Raw genomic sequence first — 19,708 nt, forward strand, 5'->3', positions numbered from 1 at the left:
GGTGTACAACACTGTTTTCATTTCAGCGTTCTAAAAATAAAACATGGAAAACAGTAGTTCATAACCGACCACAATTCATTTGAGATGGCTGAAATTAACATTACCACCTAAAGTTAAATTAAAGTTATTGATCCTAAAGCTAAAAAAGATTTACCTTTAATGAATGAAATGTTTTCACATTAACACAAAACATGCTTTTCCTGAAAAACTTGAGAAGCCTTGTTGGCTTTAACCTCAAATTAATAATTTTTAAGTTACTTCAACCATTATTTACGTAACTTGAATTATGAGTGTGACTATGAATCCTGCTGCTGAAGTGTATTGTTAGATTTTTGAATACCCTGTATTTAATTTATTTTAAAAATCAATCATGTATTTATAACCAACTAAACAAGATCTATTAATGAGCAGAGTTCATCTTTTTTATTTCCTCATGCATTTCCTTCATGCATGCATGCTGTTAGAGACTACAGGAATTTTGGTACAGGTGGTGGAAGCCAGCATGCATTATAAGCTCTTCCTGTAATCAATCAATCAATCAGTCTTTCAATTAAAGAGCAAAGAAAGGAATTGTTACTGGTGTGAGATTCCTGCTCATCCACAAGAGACTTCTATTGAGCCTCAGACCATGCAGCTGTCAATTGCAAAAGGATTATTGATTATTTGTACTTGGTTTTCCTAGTACATTGATGTCATCTCTGAAAAGAAAAGAAAACATTGCAGGTTAACAACAATTTTCTGGCATTTCTTTTATCTAAATAGATCCATAGCATTGTTGTAAAAGCTGAGCTGGGTGCTATACGGATAAGAATTACAGGCTTCCTGCAAAATTGTTATTGGAGGGACTGTAGTTACATTCATGAAGTTCCTCACATTTAGTTTTTCTTTCCTAGATGTTTGTCTCTTTGGAGGTACCCATTTTTCTTCAGTGAGCTAACAGGATGAATGTATGATTCGGGCTGTGGTGGTAACCAGATGTCCCCTTTGCTGCCAGTTCAGATTCCCCCAGCAGGCAGCAATGAGCTGTAGGGCAGCATCTTGCTAAGAGAATTTCTCACTGCATTACAAGCTCTGGGTCATTGTTATTTGGGCTTCTTCCTGGGACCGCCTTCTCACACAGGGAGCAGCTCCTGGACCCCGATAGTGGCTGCAGCTCTAAGAGCTTACTGCTTGGAGGAGCTGCTCGTGCAGGGCAGCTGCATTGCAGCACAGTCACACTGTCACAGCTGGGATGCAGGAGGATGAGGCAGCTAAAAGACTTGCCATAGGCTGTGCAGGGTGGAACAAGGTGGTTGGGGATAGGAAGATGGGGATTCCCCAAACCCATGTGTACCCAGCAATGTACCTGTTCTGACTGGATCCCATATTTGACCTGCAAAGTATAGAGAAAGAGTTATTAATGGTGATTTTCAGTGCATTAATCAAAATAATCATGCAAAGCATCACCACATTAGGAGCTGGTGAAACACGGGAACTTTTCCTTCTTTCTTTTTCCTTCACTACTCTTAATCTGTTATTCAGCTTTACTCCATCTAGCGTCAGTTCTTGGAAATAAGATGTCATCTTGCCTTGCAGCCCGCAGCTATTTATATTCTTGGATCTCGTGACTCAACTGGGAAATGGTATTCAGGTCCCCCACCTTCAATACTACTTAAGCATTTTCTGATGACTTTGCTAAAGAAAGACCTCACAGGAGATTTGTCAGCCAGGGACAGGCTTCTTCTAATTTGTCTCAGTCTTCCTTCTCTGAGAGAAAATTTTTTGCACGTGTTTTTTGGAAAGCTGTGCTGAAATTTTCTGCTAACATGAAATTCACTGCGCTAACAGTTCATGTCCATAAGAAATAGTTAAGAGCTGATTTGTATCTTTCTAGCTTGAACTGGGCATAAAGTCCACTGGAGAGCATGTGGTGGGCATATATAGGCTAAAATCAGAGGAAAATCTGTGTTTTCCTGCTTTGCAATTTCTTTCCTTGTTTATTTCTCCAGTTTGGGGCTGGGGTGCATCAGCACCATCCTGTAGTGCTTCCATGGCTGAACTCCCTCCTTGCTCCCTGCTTTACCCAGCCCTGGGGGAGCTTCCAGGGCATCCAGAGAAGAGGTCTGCTGGGACACAAGGAGAGGAGCCCACAGGCCATATCAGAGGCTGCTAGTGGCTGTCTCAGCCCTCTTTTGCCTCCGCCAGGCTGGCACTTCACAGACAAAGTAATTACATGTAGTGACACCGCTCCTTTGGGTCCAGCAGCAGTATTTTTCAGCTTGCTCCTAACAGTTTGTATCAGCTCTTCCCAGAGAGATGAGGGAATTGAAAACAGAATCAAAAGACCCAATGTGTGCAGTACTTTTGAACTTGTCAACATTTCTTCACACACACAAAAAAGAACTCACAGGTTTAAATATGTGAACGAAGTGACGCAAATTTCTGCCTGTCTGGAACTGTAGTCATTTAAACAAACAAACAAACAAAAATAACAATTTCCCCCTCTTGTTCTGACTATGACAACAGATCAATAATAGATTAATGCAGAATGAGGCCAATGCAGAGTGATCTGAGCTAACTGGAGTAAATCAGCAATTGGTTAGGTCTGGGGACGCTCACCTGATCCCCTCCCCTGCCTGTGTTTGGGAAAGAAAGCAGCAGGGAGCTGCTGGGACAGGCCTTGTCTTCCAGCACCATTCCGAAGAGACTGCCTGCCTCAGCCTAAGTAACTAATTCACCACACACAAAAGGAGCAGAGAATAGACTGCCTGGGAGGCTGATGCTCCTGTTCGTGTAGCCCAGTATAGTTGGTAAGTCACTTAAAAAGAATGGCTTTCTTGCTGATGCTCCCAGGCTGCCTTCCCACAATCGACAATGCCAGCTGCTGCACAGAAGGATGGTCCAGCCTTCTTCAGCACCTTGGCTATAAAATTCCACCATTTCCCTTCCACTGGATGTCCTTGAACAGGCAGATCTCTCTGAAAATTATTTTTGTTATGCCATGCAGGTTTTCAGCCAGGCCTGTTCTGTGAAAGGCAATATGTGGCTGCCTGACCAGAACATGCAGCCATACTGGGAGCAAATGGGGAGCAGAGCAGGACTGACCCTGGGAATAGGACTGTCCTTTGGGAACAGCTCATGCTTTCCTCTCCTCCAGGGAGCAGTGAAAGCTCACTTAAAGAAACCAGCTCACAAAGACTTGAAAAGCAGTATTGCCACCTAAAGTGTAGCTGTTCCCAGCTCCCACCCTGCTCCTCCACCTCTCCTGTGTCAGTACAAGCAATGCAATGCCTGTGTAGTAAATCAACAAAAATCAACCTGTGGGTCAGGTGTTGTTTTTAATGCACCAAAAATGACCTTATTACTTTTCAGCCAGTGGTTTTCTGTCTTTTTCTATTTATAAACCCATACAAATTTTCAGTTGAAGCTGTGGTCCTCTGTGAAATGTATTTAAGCTCAGTTTAAACCTGTATGAAAAGTCTTTAGGTCCTTAAACTTCTGTGAACCCCTCAGAAACAGTCCATGGATCCCCAAGCATGTGTAGCCTGCAAGGCAGAGGTCAGCATTGCATTTTGTGATATTGCTCACTTCTTTCAGCTCTCTGACACCAGGCTGTAAAGTTTTGGTACCTAGCCAGACCCGGTACAGAAATGCACATGGAGAATGAAGGTGGGTGGTTATAAGCAGCAATCAGAAGAAAGACAGATTTAGCTTTGCTGATACCTGGTACTGGTTCTTCAGGGCAGAACTTTATGAGATTAAGAGATCAGGGAATGGAAATAAACTGACCTGACACACTATATACATGATCTTAAAAAAGGACTTATAAATAACATTATTTTTTCATAAGTCACCGAGAAAAGGGTTGTAGGAATCCATCTTAAATTAGAGAGTCCTCTTTTGATGTTCAGTGTGAATTTATCCAGAAATTCAATAGGATACAGTGCCTTCTGTGAGTCAGAATATGCAAGAGCTCTGATTGATGCTGTTCTTTTCTGGTTGAGACCTCTGGCATGCTAAGCCTCCCGCTTCAGAGGTCTTGATTTGGTTTGTTTTTAAATCTCTGTCTAAGCTATGACAGCAGCTTTCATTGCTAGATAATCCCATGTTGTCACCTCTCTGCCTTGCCCTAGTCAGCACAAAGCTGCTTTCTCTGGGTGGTGGATGGGCTCTCCCTGGGAGCAGGAGCCCTCTGCCCTGTGGTGTCCAGGGTCTGAGTTACCCCAGGTACATGTTGGCAGCAGCCAAGAGACTGGTCTTCCAGAAACACTTCTGAACTTTTATCCAGATTTGCAGCAGCTCCAGGCAAAGGCAGAGTACTCAGTTATTGCTGGAGTCAGTGACACCAGCAAGTTTGACAGCAGAGACCACGATGGCTGTGGAAGGAATTGCCTCTGACAGGTGTCTGAATATTACCAGGAAAGCATTCTCCTGACTCAGCAGGTTTGGGACCAACTCTTACAATCAAATGACTTAGAGCTATTCAAGACTAGCCTCAAACAGTTGTGCAGAGGAGGAGGAAGGAATAAGGATTCCTCCCCATTTGGCCGCTGTGAAAAGGTCAACTGCAAATGCAGCCCCCAGATCTGATGAGAGCTCAAGCGTCCTGGGGCAGATGCTCTCCCAGAGAATGTGGAAAGTGGCCAGGAAGGAGCGAAAAATAGCCAGAAGTGTGGCTCTGCCCATCAGGCTCATAGCTGGCATCAGTGCAGTATCCTGGAAAGGGGCTTAATGAAGTAATCTCACCCGAACAGTCTGGGCTATATGTATGTGTATATATAACACTGCCTCTCTGTGTATGTGTCTGTATATGAAGTAGTCCTGCCATTCAAAAATGGTGCTGAAAGGAATTGAGCACCTGAAGAGTACCTATAGAATAGCTTAGCACTGCTTTTTAAAGTCTGGTGTTCTCAGCACAGTGTAAAGCTTAGTGTCCTTGCTTTTGAAGTGTGCAATAATAAAGATTAATTTCATTTTATGGAAAGGGTAACCTGAGCCAAAGTAACTTGCCCAAGGTTGTTCAGAAGAACAAGTCCTGTTAGACAAGACAGTGACAGAATCAGGTAGAAAAGCCAATTTATTATGCTGTTTATTGGTGACCATTGCCTTGACACAGAACAGGTATTTATGGTTTGTTTCTGGAAATATATATTTGCAAGAAAGTTGAGACAGCCATTTTTGCTGAGATCACTTTTTGTGTCTTTGTTGGCTCTGTTTTTCCTTATTTGTAAACCTCTAATTATTTATGAAAACCATATATTGACCTGATGATTGGGTTCTTTGGAGAATGTAAAAATGGGACAATGAAAGGCTTCTGGAGGAAAAAAAATGAGTGGTAAGGGAAACAACAGTTCAGGGTATATATTGCTGAGTGATGAGAGAAAACATTCAAACCGGTGACCCCAGAGGTGTCAAAGATTCTACTGAATGACTGATTTTCTCCAGAAAAAGACACTGGGTATCAGAGTTTAAAAGGAATATTCCTGGCAGAGGAAAAGAGAAGCTTGTTTTAGGAAAATTATGATAGATGCAGGCACCTCAGGGACTCTAGGGAAGTTAGGCCTGCCTGGACTACTGACAATTCAGAGAGAATGGGTGGATGAAGGTTATGGCTAATTCTTTTCCCTCTGGTGCCTCACTACTGTTGTTACCAGATGTTTACAAACATGCATGAGAAAGCTACTTTGAAGTGGTCTCAGCTTCTGTAGAGAGGAACTGCAGCACTGATTGGTAACATCTACAAAGATTTCTGAATAAATCCTGTAATAACTTCTTAGTGGGAGCCTTAGCATGAAGGCCACAGCTTGAAAGAAATGCTGCAAATGAGCTAGCCTTGTACCAGGTATTTCTAAGCTGAAAAGTGAAATACCTCATGACTGGGAAACGTCTCCAAATGTCAGATCAGTGCAAAGAAAATGTCTACTTCCAAGCTGACATATTTCTGCAGGAGAAAATTACTTCACTGAAAAGTAATTAAAATTCACTAAAGTTGCTGTAGTGTGGCTTAAAACAACCAATGCCCATCCCTGTTTCATCTTCTCTTTGTAAAAAAATCTTCTCTGGAGAAGACATCGTAGTTACTCTGATTAGTAACTGTATAAAAGAGAGTTGCTTTGCAGATATATTTTTAGCATCTTGCTATTTCATGTACTTTTTCCCATGAACTTGCCTATAGTACAGCAGCGGTATGCGTTTGCATCTTAAGCAGATACAATTTCAACGGATAGTAGAGCGACCGAGACAGTATCCCTCCCTGGCTGCAGAGCGAATGTATAGTGTTACATGTGAATAGCTGATGCAGTATCTGAGTTGCTGCGATGCATTTCAGCGCCCGGCATCTTGTGTAGTCTCTGTTCTAGGTCTTAATCCTTTTTCCTTGAGCATTGCTCTTTCAGTGACACATTTGGACAAGGGCAAGGTCTCTTCTAAAATGTGTATTTACTTAACAATTTTGATTTGTGAACTTTGACCCCATTTTCCAAAGGTCTCCTCCTTGTGGCTTTTTCACAGAGGCTTTCTATACCCTAACATCAGAGCGAGGTCTCCAGCTAGCTTTGTGAGCTCAGACTCCAGTGATTAGTGTATCTTTGATTTGCAGCTAATAGTATCTGTGGTATGACTCATGTCTACTTGATTGGCTTCCTGTCTGGCAAATGATGCATTCCGCAGTTCACAGCATTATAGGCCAATATGGACTATTTAGATCAAAAGGAAACTAAGAACTGCTCTCCGCTCCTAATAGCAGACTTTTTGTTCTGACTCTCAGCCTGCTTGAAAGCTCTGAAATGGTTAGATCAGCTCTGTTATGTTTGCAGTTTCTGCCTGTCTGTGCAGCTGGGTATAGGTGCAAACATGACAAAATGATAGGAAAAAGGATCTTAACTCAAACATATTGGTGTTGATGGTTCTGCAATCTATACATTTTCTGTAAGAAACTGCACCTCAACATTCACACTTGCACTTAATTGTCCAAACCTAGTTTTTGTCATGCCATCCATCTCTGATATTTATATTTTCCAAGTGGATGGTTTCACCTCCTGTTAATCCATAGCAGTATTTTTAGAGTTGACGTTGTGGAGACCAGAGGCTTTCAAGATGAGATGACTGTTTCTCCTTAGTTTCAGAGAGGGAGTTTAAATGGAAGCAATGAGCCATGACTTTGAACTCTGTATCATCAGCCTCAAAGGTTATAATTTCACAGGGGCTTCAAGAGTTACCTCAGCTGAAGGCCCTTTGCAGATTGCCAGCACCCTGGAGAGTCACACACAGTTTGTATGAAACACTTGTTGCACTCTTCAATTGTTGTTCTCTTGTTAAACAGGAATGTCCAGTGAAGAATGGCAGGCCCGTCACTGTAGGCTCCACTCATTGAACTGAAACTGAGGTTGCTAAAACTAAATATGATGTTCTGTACATTTTCTTCTATAGCACACCTTTGGGCTGGAGATGCAAGTGGTTGTGGGCTGCACACCAGCATCCTGGATTTCCATGGGAACTGTGGATAAACCTCATGCACATGAGGAATACACTGTCATGTGCCATTACAAAATCTACTACTGGTGAAAAAACATCCTGTTTCATGAAGATGTGGGAAGAAAGGAGAATTTTCTTTCATGAACCTGGTTTTAATTATTGTCTTTAAGTATATTACCATCCAGATCTTGCTCACTGCATGACTCTCAGTTACAAAAATCTGACGTAACCAGAAAGGTGCATTGCTTGTGTCTGGAGTGCACAGATATGTCAGGATAAGGAAAGAAGAGGGCTTTCCCTTTCAGTAGGCATGGCCTGCTACAACCCATTGGGAGAGCTCCACTAGCTGAGGATAATGCAAGGGCTATAACACTCAGCTGAGTTTTTTCATTCAAAAAGAGCCTAAGAGATGAACCTAGTTTAATTCCAAGCCCTCTGCCATTTGCTCTGACTTGCAAGATTACCTTGTGTTTCACAGGGCAAGTCCAGCAAAGAAAAGTCAGTCACTTCGAAGAAATCCAGTGGTAAAACTCAAGAGAACATCTAGATATCGCTTCAGATATCAAAAGAAAATCAGCACTATACTTGGCACTGGGCCTGTGCAGCTCCCAAGCTCCTTCTGTCCTCTCACGTATCAGTACAGTTTGTGCGTTGCCTTTAAAACCTGATCTTATGCTGAGTGACTTCCATGGGGGCCTGCAGAACCCAGAGAATTGCATGAGGAGTTTTGGTATGTGTTGTTCCCGAGGTTGTATTGAGGCAACAGATTAGTTTTTGCTACTACAGCAAGCTTAAAATGCATGCCTTTTCCTTTTTAATATACATTCTCTGTCTCTCCATCCTTCTCCTTGTCTCTGCATGCCTCTTTCTTTGTCTCCTTCTGTCAAAATAAATCTGGCTGCCATACACTGTAGTTAACTCAAAATATTGCCAGCATTAAATGTGCCCAGACATTTTTATTAATACATTAAACTTGCATGAAATTTTAGGCATTATAATTTACCAAGCTTACACCAAGATGGCATTTGAAACTGACATGAGCTATTAATTAAAAAAAAAGGACATTAAATAATAGTCAGTTGACATCTAAATTACTATTTTGTTAGCTGACAGCAGCTTGCCTCAAGGCTCTCTCTCAAGTGTTAGTAAATATCCCATTGACTTTAAGGGCATCCCATTATGAATTGATTGTTTAAATCACAATGTTATATACCTGGATAGAGTGGTGAATGTTAATTATTTCACAATGAGCTGACAGTATGATTTGGGTCTAGAAACACTTCTGTTTTAAGGATTTGGGAAAGTGTCAAGGGGGACATATAAGAATGTTTATTTCAGTGGAAAACGTGATCTTGCAATGTGTTGGCTAGGTTCAGTTTCAGCTAATAGGGGCTTTAGCATAAATGGAGATTTGTGTATGTGGCTGTGATACTCCCACTCAGAGTATATCCCAGTTAGAGGGAGAAATTGAATGACTTGAGGCACTTGTGGCAATAACAGTGTGAAAATTAAAACAAAATTTGGCTTATTATGAATTCGGCAAGTGCTCTATCAGGTGGATTAAAGTGGTGAAGTTTGTTTTGTTTTTCCCTGAACAAACACTAATAATCATCAGTGGTGAAGTAGAAAATTAAATTGATTGTGGATGATATGCCAGTTTTCCTTTTCAGTCCTACAGGGGTGATATCCTGATTATCATTGAGGGATTCAGGTTGCCTGTGTAGCTGAGGGATTCAGGATGGTTTTATGATTGATTGGAATAAATCTAGGACTAAGTAATTTCTGATAGAGGACTTTGCGTTATCAAAAGGGTTTCCGGGATGAACCACTGTCCTAAAAATGCTATGAATTAGAATCTCCAGGGTAGTGAAGCAAGTAGTGAAAATTAGGTTAGATCTAATTATCACATCTCTCCACTGACCTGAATAAATGGGAAGCTATCCCTTTGACCTATGGGGAAAAATAAATCAGATAAAAATGAACATATAGCTTGGATATTCTTGAGGAAACTCCTTAGTATTTGTGACACTGTAGCACTTAATCATGATGAGTACTTACCAGGTAATATATCAATGCTGTTTTCAGGAAATCGATGTTCAGGTTGGAAAATCAGGTTGGAGGGTTACTTTTGCTTGCTTGTTTGTTTTTGTTAAGAACATCTACCTCCCATACATCTCCTTGCAGAGATATACAAGCAACCTCAACCATTTAAATGATGAATGTTGGAAACTGAAACGTGTCATTTCCCACTGTTCTGTGGTTAAAGTTTTGTCCTACAAAGAAGAGATGCCAACATGGATGAGAGTCCTATGGAAAGGTCTTCCTCTAGAGGTTAGGAGGAAAGATGAAATAGGACATTGGATCTTGTATACTGAATTTCCCTTTGATTTCTGCGAGTAGTTTGCTTGGATTTAAAAATGATAATGCAAAGAACAAATAGGTTGAGTTTGCATCATCTGAGATGTGGAAGAGCATATATTTGTTTATAAAACAAGCCACCATATGAACTTCCTTTCTAAAACTTGATGCTATTACAAGGATATCTGATTTTCATAGGTAATATTGTTAACTTTCTCATCTATAATCTCTCTGTAAGTTCTTTAGAGCCTAAATTATGTGTTTGTATTATTTGCAGCATTGTTGTATCAGTCATACTACTCCATCCTTACAGTAGGTAAACAATAATTAATTATGTTTTTGTTAGTTACTGAGGATCACATTAGGTATTAACTATTTTATATTACAAACCAATAGTTTCATTAAGACCAGTAAATGACTATTTTGCTTCCTCAGATTAGCATCTGTATTATAGAATCCCTTAAAAATCCACTAAGCGGTAATACATAGATGCCTTGAAGTGAACAAGAACAAAGACTTGTTAATAAACTACTAAATACCACAGTACTGTTGAAAAGTAAAATGGACTAAGAAGAAATGGTGGATTTCTAGTTGTTTTCCACTACACAGGAAAAAAAGTCATCATTAGGATACCTAGTTTTGTCCCCAGATACTGTGGTATTACAGCTTTTCTCTAAGTTGGTGTCAGTGTTTCTAAGGCAGAATGTGCAGTGTGTACTGTGTCACACTTCCAGCCTTAAGACCCCAAGTTTAACATGCAACTAGGAACCTCACAGATAGTGCCATCTGTATTTGATCCAGGCAGTAAATCTACTGCCTTTTGTGTCTCTCCTTGTCTTTGTCCCCTTCCTTCCATTCTCCTGAGTCTGGTCTCTGAGATTTCTGTTTTCTTTCTCCCTCCCCATTTGTTGCTGTGTCTGTACTGTCCTTAACACACCAGAAACACCTTACTGGGTGCTCTATGCTCTGTCTTTTGGTTCTGCAGCAGTCCTAATTTACTTTAAGGCTGATACACAGAAAGCGTGAATGAGTGTCTTGTAAGAGAAGAGACTGAACACAGTGTGTGATGAGAAAGGAAACGGGGTTTGTGACAGTTAGCTGTGTTAGGCTGTGGAAGCGTCCCCTTGGGCAAACAACAGATGCTCCGTGCTGGGGCCTTTCTCTGTTAGGCAAAACATTACAATACTTTCTGCAAAGACTGTCCTTGCCTTGATGTTAAACTGAGTGTTTGCATATGTTGTGTTGCCTCTGTGAGGAATGACTGATGAGGACGTGCCTATTAGCACTTCTATCCACCTCTCTGAGAGAGGCCAAAAGGCTTTTCTTAGGTCACTGAGAACAGCTGTTGCCTTCAGTCCATGAGAATGCTGATTAATTCATGTAATTTCATTTTTTTTACACACATAAAATATCTTAGGGAGAAACAAAACATTGTCTGCCCCCACTCTACATCTCCACCCTATTGAATGACTTCAGATGAGGAACAGCCATCCCCTAAGCAGTCTGACACTACCTCTTGTGCCTGTGAGTCCATAAGGTGCTCACAACCTAAAATGGCCTTACTGGTTCTGGGTAGCGGGAGCAAAAGTGGAGGGTAAAAATACATCCCTCACAATGGGAATGGTCACCGCATGACCTTGATTTGAAAGACCTTTGGGTGAAGGGAGTTCTTGGAACTGAGGCCCAGTCACAGTGACTGGGAAACTTTTGATGAAGCCATTTGCTGTGGTTTATATCTTTCTGGCTTTTTATTTTTTCCTCTTGGATCCTCTTTTTTTTTTTTTTTTTTTTTCCATCTCTCTATTCCTTTCTGGAAATCTAAAGGGCTTGTGAAAATATATCGGTATAGTAAAAGCTCTGCTGCAGAGAAAACATGGAAAAATTCTACCAATGTCAAAGAGAATCTAAGTTCAGCACCTCTGAAATGAGACCTTTGGCTTTCATCCAAATCTAAGGCTTTTTAAAAAATTATTTGTATTTTTTTGAGCTTGCTATTAAATATAGTGCAAAATAAAAGGGCAGAATCAAAAGCTTTTGAAGTATTTTCTTTTGAAAATGAATCTCAGTCTGCTGGGATTTCTTTCCTAGTTCTTAAATGTCAAACCCCTGTTATGTGGAATTTCCTTTTCCATGCAGCTCCACTAGATGTACTGGGTGTCATGGTCCTCTAGACCGTAAATAAATTTATATTATATTATCATTCAAATCACAGTTGTGGGGAAGTATCATACATAAAGAAAGAGAAATTTATCATTACAGTTTGCATATCATGCTGCCCCTCAGAAAACCCTGGGAGCAATGATTCTTACCTTCTATCCATTTTGCCATCTGACTCTAAAGAGAGAACAGGAAAATGCAGTTAGTTTAGAAACCAGGAAAAGAGTGGTGAAAGGCCTGTTCACATGCTGTGAGAATGCAACAAGGAGAACATAGGTAGAGCTGCTGGAGGAGGTAAAGGTCCAGCCATCCTTTCTGAGGCAAAACTCTTTAATATTAGTAGTGCCATGCAGCCTTCCTAAAGCCCTTCTTAATTCTTCCAGCTAGAATATCTCACAACAACTTTCTCAAAACTATTTTTGCTAACGTTTTGGGTATTTTGAGATATTGTGGTGTTTTTGTTTTGTTTTCTTTTGTTTTGTTTTGGTAGTGCATATCCAGAGTGTAATGAGAAACAACTTCAGGGGTAGATGCTTGATGAGAATTAGGAGGAAGCAATTTCCCCTTAGGGAATGTAGTGCCAATAAAGAAAGCATCAGCTCTTTGTCTTTCAGGAAGTAGCATTACGCCATCATTTGTATCCTCACAGGGTACCTGGGGAGTCTGTTTGCAAAACTATCCTTTAAGAGACAAGCATTTACTGTAAACAGCATGAAACACAAGGAGATCTCAATCTTTGGATAAGAAATCGGGAGTATTTTCGCTTACCTCCAAATACATTGTCAAGCATTTGTTTTTTGATCATGCAAATTATGACTGCTATAAAACCAATTGCTAGAAAGGCTCCCAGAGTAACTCCTATAATAAGATATGTGAAATCTGCAAAAATTGAAAACAAGACAGTGAATATACGCCAATAAGTAATAAATACAGCTGTTTGTTTCAGATGTGGTAACACAAATCTGCCAAAGTTAAAATACATCTTTTTTTAAAGTCACTTTATTCTTCAGAAGTGGCTGATGATGCTGAGCCAGACCAGGTAGGTGATGATATTCACACACCAGACTACCCCTGCACAGCATGAAACCATATGAAACTGTGGCTAAGGGGCTCGATGCAGTTATATGATAATGAACAAGTTTCACTCTTTGTGTGTACAGGTCTCAGCTGAGTTTTACAGCTAGGACTCTAACTTTTTTGCCAGATTCTACTACCCCCACTCCCTCTCCGCTCTTTATCCTACCAATCTCCCATTCCTGCTTCCCCTACCTGCATGTGCACAGCTTCATCTCCTCCCCCCAACCCCATCATCCTGCTCTGCCTGACTACTCTGCCTGTAACTCTTTTCAGGGAGGAAGCAGGAGAATTTTAAGTGTAAACTATGAAGCATATTATTATTTTGCATCACTATGTGTACATAGGGTCCACCTTCATCTGTCATGCTGGAGACTACAGGATCTGTGATACTCCTGGCTCTGTTCTCCCTATGCTCATTATATTTAGTTAAAATTCATTTTAAGTCTCCAATCACATGGTAGAACTCTGCTGTGCTAGGCAAAGTTGAAGCACACAACCAGATAATAATTTTCTACACATAAAAAGTTTTTAAATTCTTCTATGTGTATTCAGTCCCAGAACCTCCCCCCCTCCCCCCCGGACTTTCTGCCTGGAAGTGAAAATCTCCCCATAAACTGACCTATTTCATCCTCTGAGTTTTCAGAAGCATAGACCTTTGCTCTCCAAAAATCTGAAAAGGAAATATTTTTGTCTGTTAAGACATTAGGAAGAATGTGCTATATGTACCTGAGCTAAAGCTAAGAATGTGTATCAGGCTATTCCCAAAGGAAAGGAACATCCAGGTAAAGGTTAAGAAAGGACCTGAGGCTTCCTGCAGTAGCAAAGTGTTAGCAAAGTTATATGAAATTAGTAAAGTTCATGAGGAAATCTTAGACATTTGGAACAAATCACTGAATGGTAATTTTTGGACAGAATGGAAAATATAGTTTTAAAAACTTTTGTTATAGTACTGTTTCCTTTCTAAGATTTCCTCACTGCAAGCCCATGAGCTGTGTGCAAGAGTTGAAACAGAAGTTGCTATAAATCACAGAAAGGACTACAGATACAGTAAAGCTAGTAAGACATGCTAGCAAAAGAGGACACAACAAAACCCCAGCCCTACATGTGCTGTAGCCCCAGCCTTCAAAAAGAAATTTAGAGAAGAGTCTTTTTCTCTTGTGGGCAAGAAAACCTTGTGAGCTGGAAGCAACCTTTCCAGAGATTCCTGTGCCAAGCTGCCTGTTCATCAAAAGGCCCTGCTCCTGGCCCTGCTCTCTTCCATAAAGCCACTGAGCTGGGCTGCCTGATGCTTGGATTGTGCAGGGTCCCTCAAGATAGAGTGGGTTTGAAGAAAACAATTCTTGCCCATGTAGTTTTTGAAGGAGATGGACTCAAAACTTTCCAACAATAAGAAGTAGTTTGTTTGTTTGTTTGTTTAAAAAAAAAAAAAAAAAAAAAAAGTCATATTTGATGTTGCTTGCTCATTGTAGGAAATTGCTGAAAATGTACAACTGAATGTTTCCCAGTGATGGGCATGCAAGGGTGTTCCCACCAAAATCTTTTCAAGCAACACCAAATAACCTAACTGTTGCACAGCTGCATGAGTTGCTTGGAGCATGAGAAGGCTTTAAAGGCAGATGTATCCCCTGTGTTTTAAAACAATGTGCTATTAAATTTCTGTCTCTGGTAAATTCCTCAGGTGGAACTCAAAGTCCTCTCCAGCTATTGCTGGGCAGACAACAGACATTATTTGGCTGACAACAGACATTATTATTTCCAGAACCAAACCTGTGTTGTGGTTGGCAATGGACTGATGCAGATGGAATTAGTACCTCTGCACCAGAGTACTTATCCTGTAAAACATCAAGGCCTACATTAAGCGTTTACAGCATGTGAGATTACTAAACCTACCCTGGAAGACACAGGATGATCTGCTCCTCTGTTGCTTTGCTGGACCTGCATCCCTGAGGGTACCCTCCTTGGCAATCCGCTGCCTGTGTTATGGTACTTCTGGTTGGTCATAAGGGACTTGGTAGGAAGACAGCTGTTCTGCACCCCACGTTGTCTTTTCATAGGCATTCCACACTTTAATGGGGATTTCTGACTGAAACTCAAATGGGATTTCAAGGTCTTAAATGCATCCAGCTTTCCTTTGGCTAAAATGCCCACGTGGTAAAACCCAGATTGCCTCTCACCATGGAGAAATAATCCTGCCTTTTTGAGGTTTTGGGGGCTGTGCTTTCATTTCTTTCCCACTAAAATGAATACTTAAAAATGAGCTTGTTTTTAAATTTCAAGCGTAATCCTCTCATTCTCCAAAGCCACCAAACCAGCCATTTCTGTCCCTTTAGAGACATCAGTGTTGAGTCTGCTTTTCGGATTGCTGAAAATCTCTTTAGCTGAGTCTGGGCTCTGGGGCTTCTGCCATTACATCAGAAAAATCTGATACATTGGGTGACTCTGAACAGATTTGTTTTTGTTTCCTGGCCTTAGTCACATTTCTAATCCCAAATTTTCATAAATTACAAACCATGCTTCAAAATCCTGGAGACAAGCTTAAAAAAGTCTTGAGTTTTAAACCATATGTATTTAGTGAGCTGTAATACTGAGCGGAAAGTCCTTTTTTCCCCAATTTTTTCTTCGTAATCAAAAAATATCAGGAAACTTCTTTTATACAGGCAGAAATGTTTTCTTTCAAAAAATCCCATGACACTCAGAGATGGGATTTGGAAGGGGTAGGGAATCCAGTGGCACATATGATCACAAAAGCTGACTTCTCTACATGACCAAAATCAATGTAAAAAAATAAATAAAAAATAAAACAAAAAACAATAATCACAAAAGTCTAAGAATACATAGGTATAGAAAGCAATGTTTCTGATTTTCCAGATTAAAAACCAGTCTCTTTGCTCCTGCCTGTGAATTTATTTCATTATAAATTAAAAAAAAAAAAAAAAAACTTTCTTCCATCCACTTAATTATTCTTTGTGCTCATATGAAGAATGTTTTAAATTCAAACATAATAAAAGTTATATTGTATTACTTTTATTATCCTAATGGTCATAATACATAGACCTTAATGTATGCTTTCTAATGGAATTAAACCAGTGACAGATTATGTGTTTTATGGCAGAAATAATATTTTACATGGAATATTTTATGTAGGTCACTTTAATATATTGAGATTTAATTTTTAGTTTCTTTTTAAAAAGGGAGGGAGGGAAATCTCTGAAAACCCACAGGACTGCAGAGAATGTTTTCAATTCATAGTTTCAATATGGTTTTAATTAACGTTTAATATCATTTACTGGATGCTGCTTAAATACCGCTTGCTTTTGAGGACTGTGTGTTTGGTAGCTAGCTTCTGTTTGTTTTCATTTCTCCTTAGGTGGAAGGAAGGGGATCAACACAGTTAAACACATTTTGCTGTTTGATCTAGGTTCCATCATCAGTTCAGATCTCCTGGGGATATACACAGTCCTCCCAGGACAGGGTGATAGAAATGATTCCTAATGCTCTGCAGCTCCCTAGTCCCAGTTCTAGCTTTCTGTCTGGCCCACATCTCTGCAGACTGGGCTCAGACTAACTCCCTTTCTTGAATAAACCCTCTGAACTTGGACAGCATTTTCTTCTGGGTCATAGAGCCTTGCAGATGAATTTAATATCTATACCAGAGTGACTTGTGATCGTTTTCGAAGGGTCTTGACATAACTGATGGTGTTTTCCCAGCCTTTATGCAAGCCTGACTCATGCATTTGCACTGTGATGCAGACAGATTGTGTCGCATTGATCATCTATGTTGTGGTTAAATCAGGAGATGTGATTTACCTCTACCAAGGCAGAGCAGCCAGGCAGGCAGTGAGCCCATATGAACACACCACGCTCTGAGGGGACCAGAAGCCTCTGTGTGCATGATCTCTGTGAACCCTAGGCATGATTAGCCCTCCAGCCATGGGCAGAATTGGGTGAAGCTGAACACAGCTCCTGAGGCCAGCAGCCCATGCTGGGAGCTGCCCCACCAAGGAATGTCCTGTTCTCCATCTGCTACCCATGGGTGCTCAGACAGTGCCTTGCCAATGGGTCAACACAGGGAGAAAAGTGGTGCAGAATGCACTGTTAATATATATATATATGTAGATATTTAGTGTAGCAAAATTGTCAGTTACATCTGAATTTTGTAAGATAAGCACTGCTGGCATGCAGGCAAATGGGTCATTCCTCAGTCCTTTTCTGTAGTAATAGAGGAGGACAGGAGTCACTCCCACAAGGAGACAGGAATTTGGTGAGCTCTAGCCCTTGTCAGGCTCCTCTCCATCTAGGTCCCATGGATGTGGCATTGCCTGCACCTTTCTCTGTGCCACTTGGAGCCATGTTAATGTATTTTCCTTGTATCTATTGCAAGGTTACCTTTTGCACCTCTTTGCTCCAGGGAAATGCTATTGGATTAATGGGACTTGTGCCATTTGCTTGCTGAGCAATAGATAGTCAGTAACTAGAGAGCAATGGTTGCACTTTCTCTTTAGACCTGTAAAAACAGCTGCTATCCATGCCTTACGTGGCGGACAGTCTCCATCTCTCTGAGCTCCTGGAAGCATCTATAGGAAGGTGCAGAGGTTTTCAAGAGCCAACTAAAGGACAGTAAGAGCAATAAATTTCTATGTATACTCTGAGAAGGATGACAAGAGGATAGAGCACTGCTTTAGACTTAAGAATAGTGCTACATTCAAGAGCAGAGGCAGAAGCACATATGCAGTGGGTGCAAGCTGGAAGAGCTGAGCTGTATGCTTCAGGTGGGGCAAACTGTCTTGTGGGATTCCCCAAGGCAAATGATGATTTTCGGTAAATTTCTGCTTGAAGTAGGTTGATGTAGGAAGCGTCTGTTTGGTGACAATGAGATTTTTGCCACCAGAGGGTGCCTGCCCCCTTACCTAACCTCTCAGAGATCGCAGCATCCACGTACACTTCTGTCTTTTAGCTGCTGCCAGCTCCGTCCTGAATTAGTCCACCTTAGTCCCAATGTTATATTATAAATCCTGCTGACACTTCCTATCTGTGTGACCCACTTCTTCCCTGCGCAGACTGGAGGTGAGAAACCGTGAAATAAAAGGCAAGTTGTGAGGGTGACAAAGCTCTGCTTTGACCTGACAGGAAGCGTTAGAAGCATCCTGAGTCAGGAGCATCAAAGTCTAAGTAAGAGATGCAGAGAGCAAAAGCGGCTTGCAGGTAACATGCACACAGATCAACTTCTTCCTTACGCTCCACTAAAGTAGTTTCCTACATAGTGCCAGACAGGATGTTCAACAGCTTTGACATCTATTACGCAAAGATGCACGTACTTAACTTCAGGGTGTCTTCTGTATGACACGTGGCCAATCCCTTAGCACTCAAGGTAGAAAATTTTGTTTAGAAAACCCAGCAACCTATACCCCACTGCCTCAACAAACTTTTCTTCTCCGAGAAAGAGAGTTCTAAACAAAGTTTAAAACAACATACATGTACATGCAATCAGACTGAGAAATAAATAATCCCAATAAAGACCAAAGTCAGGAAAAAAAAAAAAAAAGCTCTCTAAAAAGATGGAAAATAAATAAAATAAAATAAATATGATCGATCACTTACGTAAGAGAAGAAGAAATGTTGTTGGGACCGATATCCAGCTTGTTAGTGAGATCATAGTGAAGTTTTGACAACAGAGTGATTTCACCCAAATTTTCTGAATTTTGCTCTTCTGCGGTGAGAGGGAAAAAAAAAAAAAAAGCTAAGCCAGGTCACGTGGTTATATTGTGAAGCAGCAGTCACATCCTGAATAGTTACGCTTACAAACAGAAGTTCCCTTTTTTGGGTTTAAGTTCAACATATAAATAAACTACATGCTTGAAAACATTTTGAGGAGAAGATGGACAGCCAACAGTCAGAGCCTAGTTCAGCTATTTTGTTCTCTGAGGGAACTTTAAATACTAATATTTATTTTTACCAAATTGAAAAGGTCCTACCACAGTGATTTGGTCTCTGCTGAAGTCTTCTCAGCCTGAAGTGATGCAAGTGGCTTTTCTTCTTTAGAGAGAAAATGTTTTTAATAATTTCCCCCCATCATTTTTTGGGGGGGAGCAGAGTGGAAGAAACTCACCACAACTGCAAAAAGATTGCAAGCCAGTTCCTGGAAAAGAAAGCCACCATTGCCAGTTTCTGCCTTAGAAAAATGTCTGGGCACAGTAGGAACTAAAAAGAGTAACTTACTGGCAGATCACAGAATCACAGACTGGTGAAGGTGAGAAGGGGTCTCTGGAAGTCATCTAATCCAACCTCCCTGCCGAGCAGTGTCACATCCAGATGATGCCTCTGACAAGAGTACAGTTTAGTCATTATACCACGGTAAAACAAAAAATAAATATATATATATATCTGTTTTTCAAGAAAATTTCCATTTTTTCTTCCTTTTCCTTCTCATGATGAGGGAATATTTCAGCAGAATTGCATATCTTAAGGCTGGACAAAACCTCTTTCTTGCTGAGTAGCTTACAGCTGTAAAGCCCTCCTTCCTTCCAGAAGTCTGTTTTTAATGGGACCACTGTAGACTACAGAGAATGCTGGTGACTGCAGGTCTACGACCACCTTGGCAGGAAAATGGCTGCAGATGAGCAAGACGCGTTCACAAATGATTAGTTGCTCTGACAAGATGTGAGTG

The 19,708-nt window shown here is 40.7% G+C and overlaps 1 protein-coding gene across 1 annotated transcript; it reads right to left on the reverse strand.

Moving 5' to 3' along the window:
• Positions 1-585: 585 nt before the first annotated feature.
• Positions 586-18,745, reverse strand: TMEM273 (transmembrane protein 273). Its single transcript, XM_032191631.1, has 6 exons — positions 18,643-18,745; positions 13,664-13,714; positions 12,736-12,846; positions 12,120-12,144; positions 1,346-1,372; positions 586-698 (listed from the first exon to the last, which is right to left on the reverse strand). Exons 1-6 carry the CDS (start codon positions 18,695-18,697, stop codon positions 653-655), a joined length of 315 nt encoding a protein of 104 aa, XP_032047522.1. The 5' UTR covers positions 18,698-18,745; the 3' UTR covers positions 586-652.
• Between the last annotated feature and the right edge of the window lie 963 nt (positions 18,746-19,708).

Source organism: Aythya fuligula, chromosome 7 (genome assembly GCF_009819795.1).
Source record: "Aythya fuligula isolate bAytFul2 chromosome 7, bAytFul2.pri, whole genome shotgun sequence".
Lineage (NCBI taxonomy): Eukaryota > Metazoa > Chordata > Aves > Anseriformes > Anatidae > Aythya > Aythya fuligula.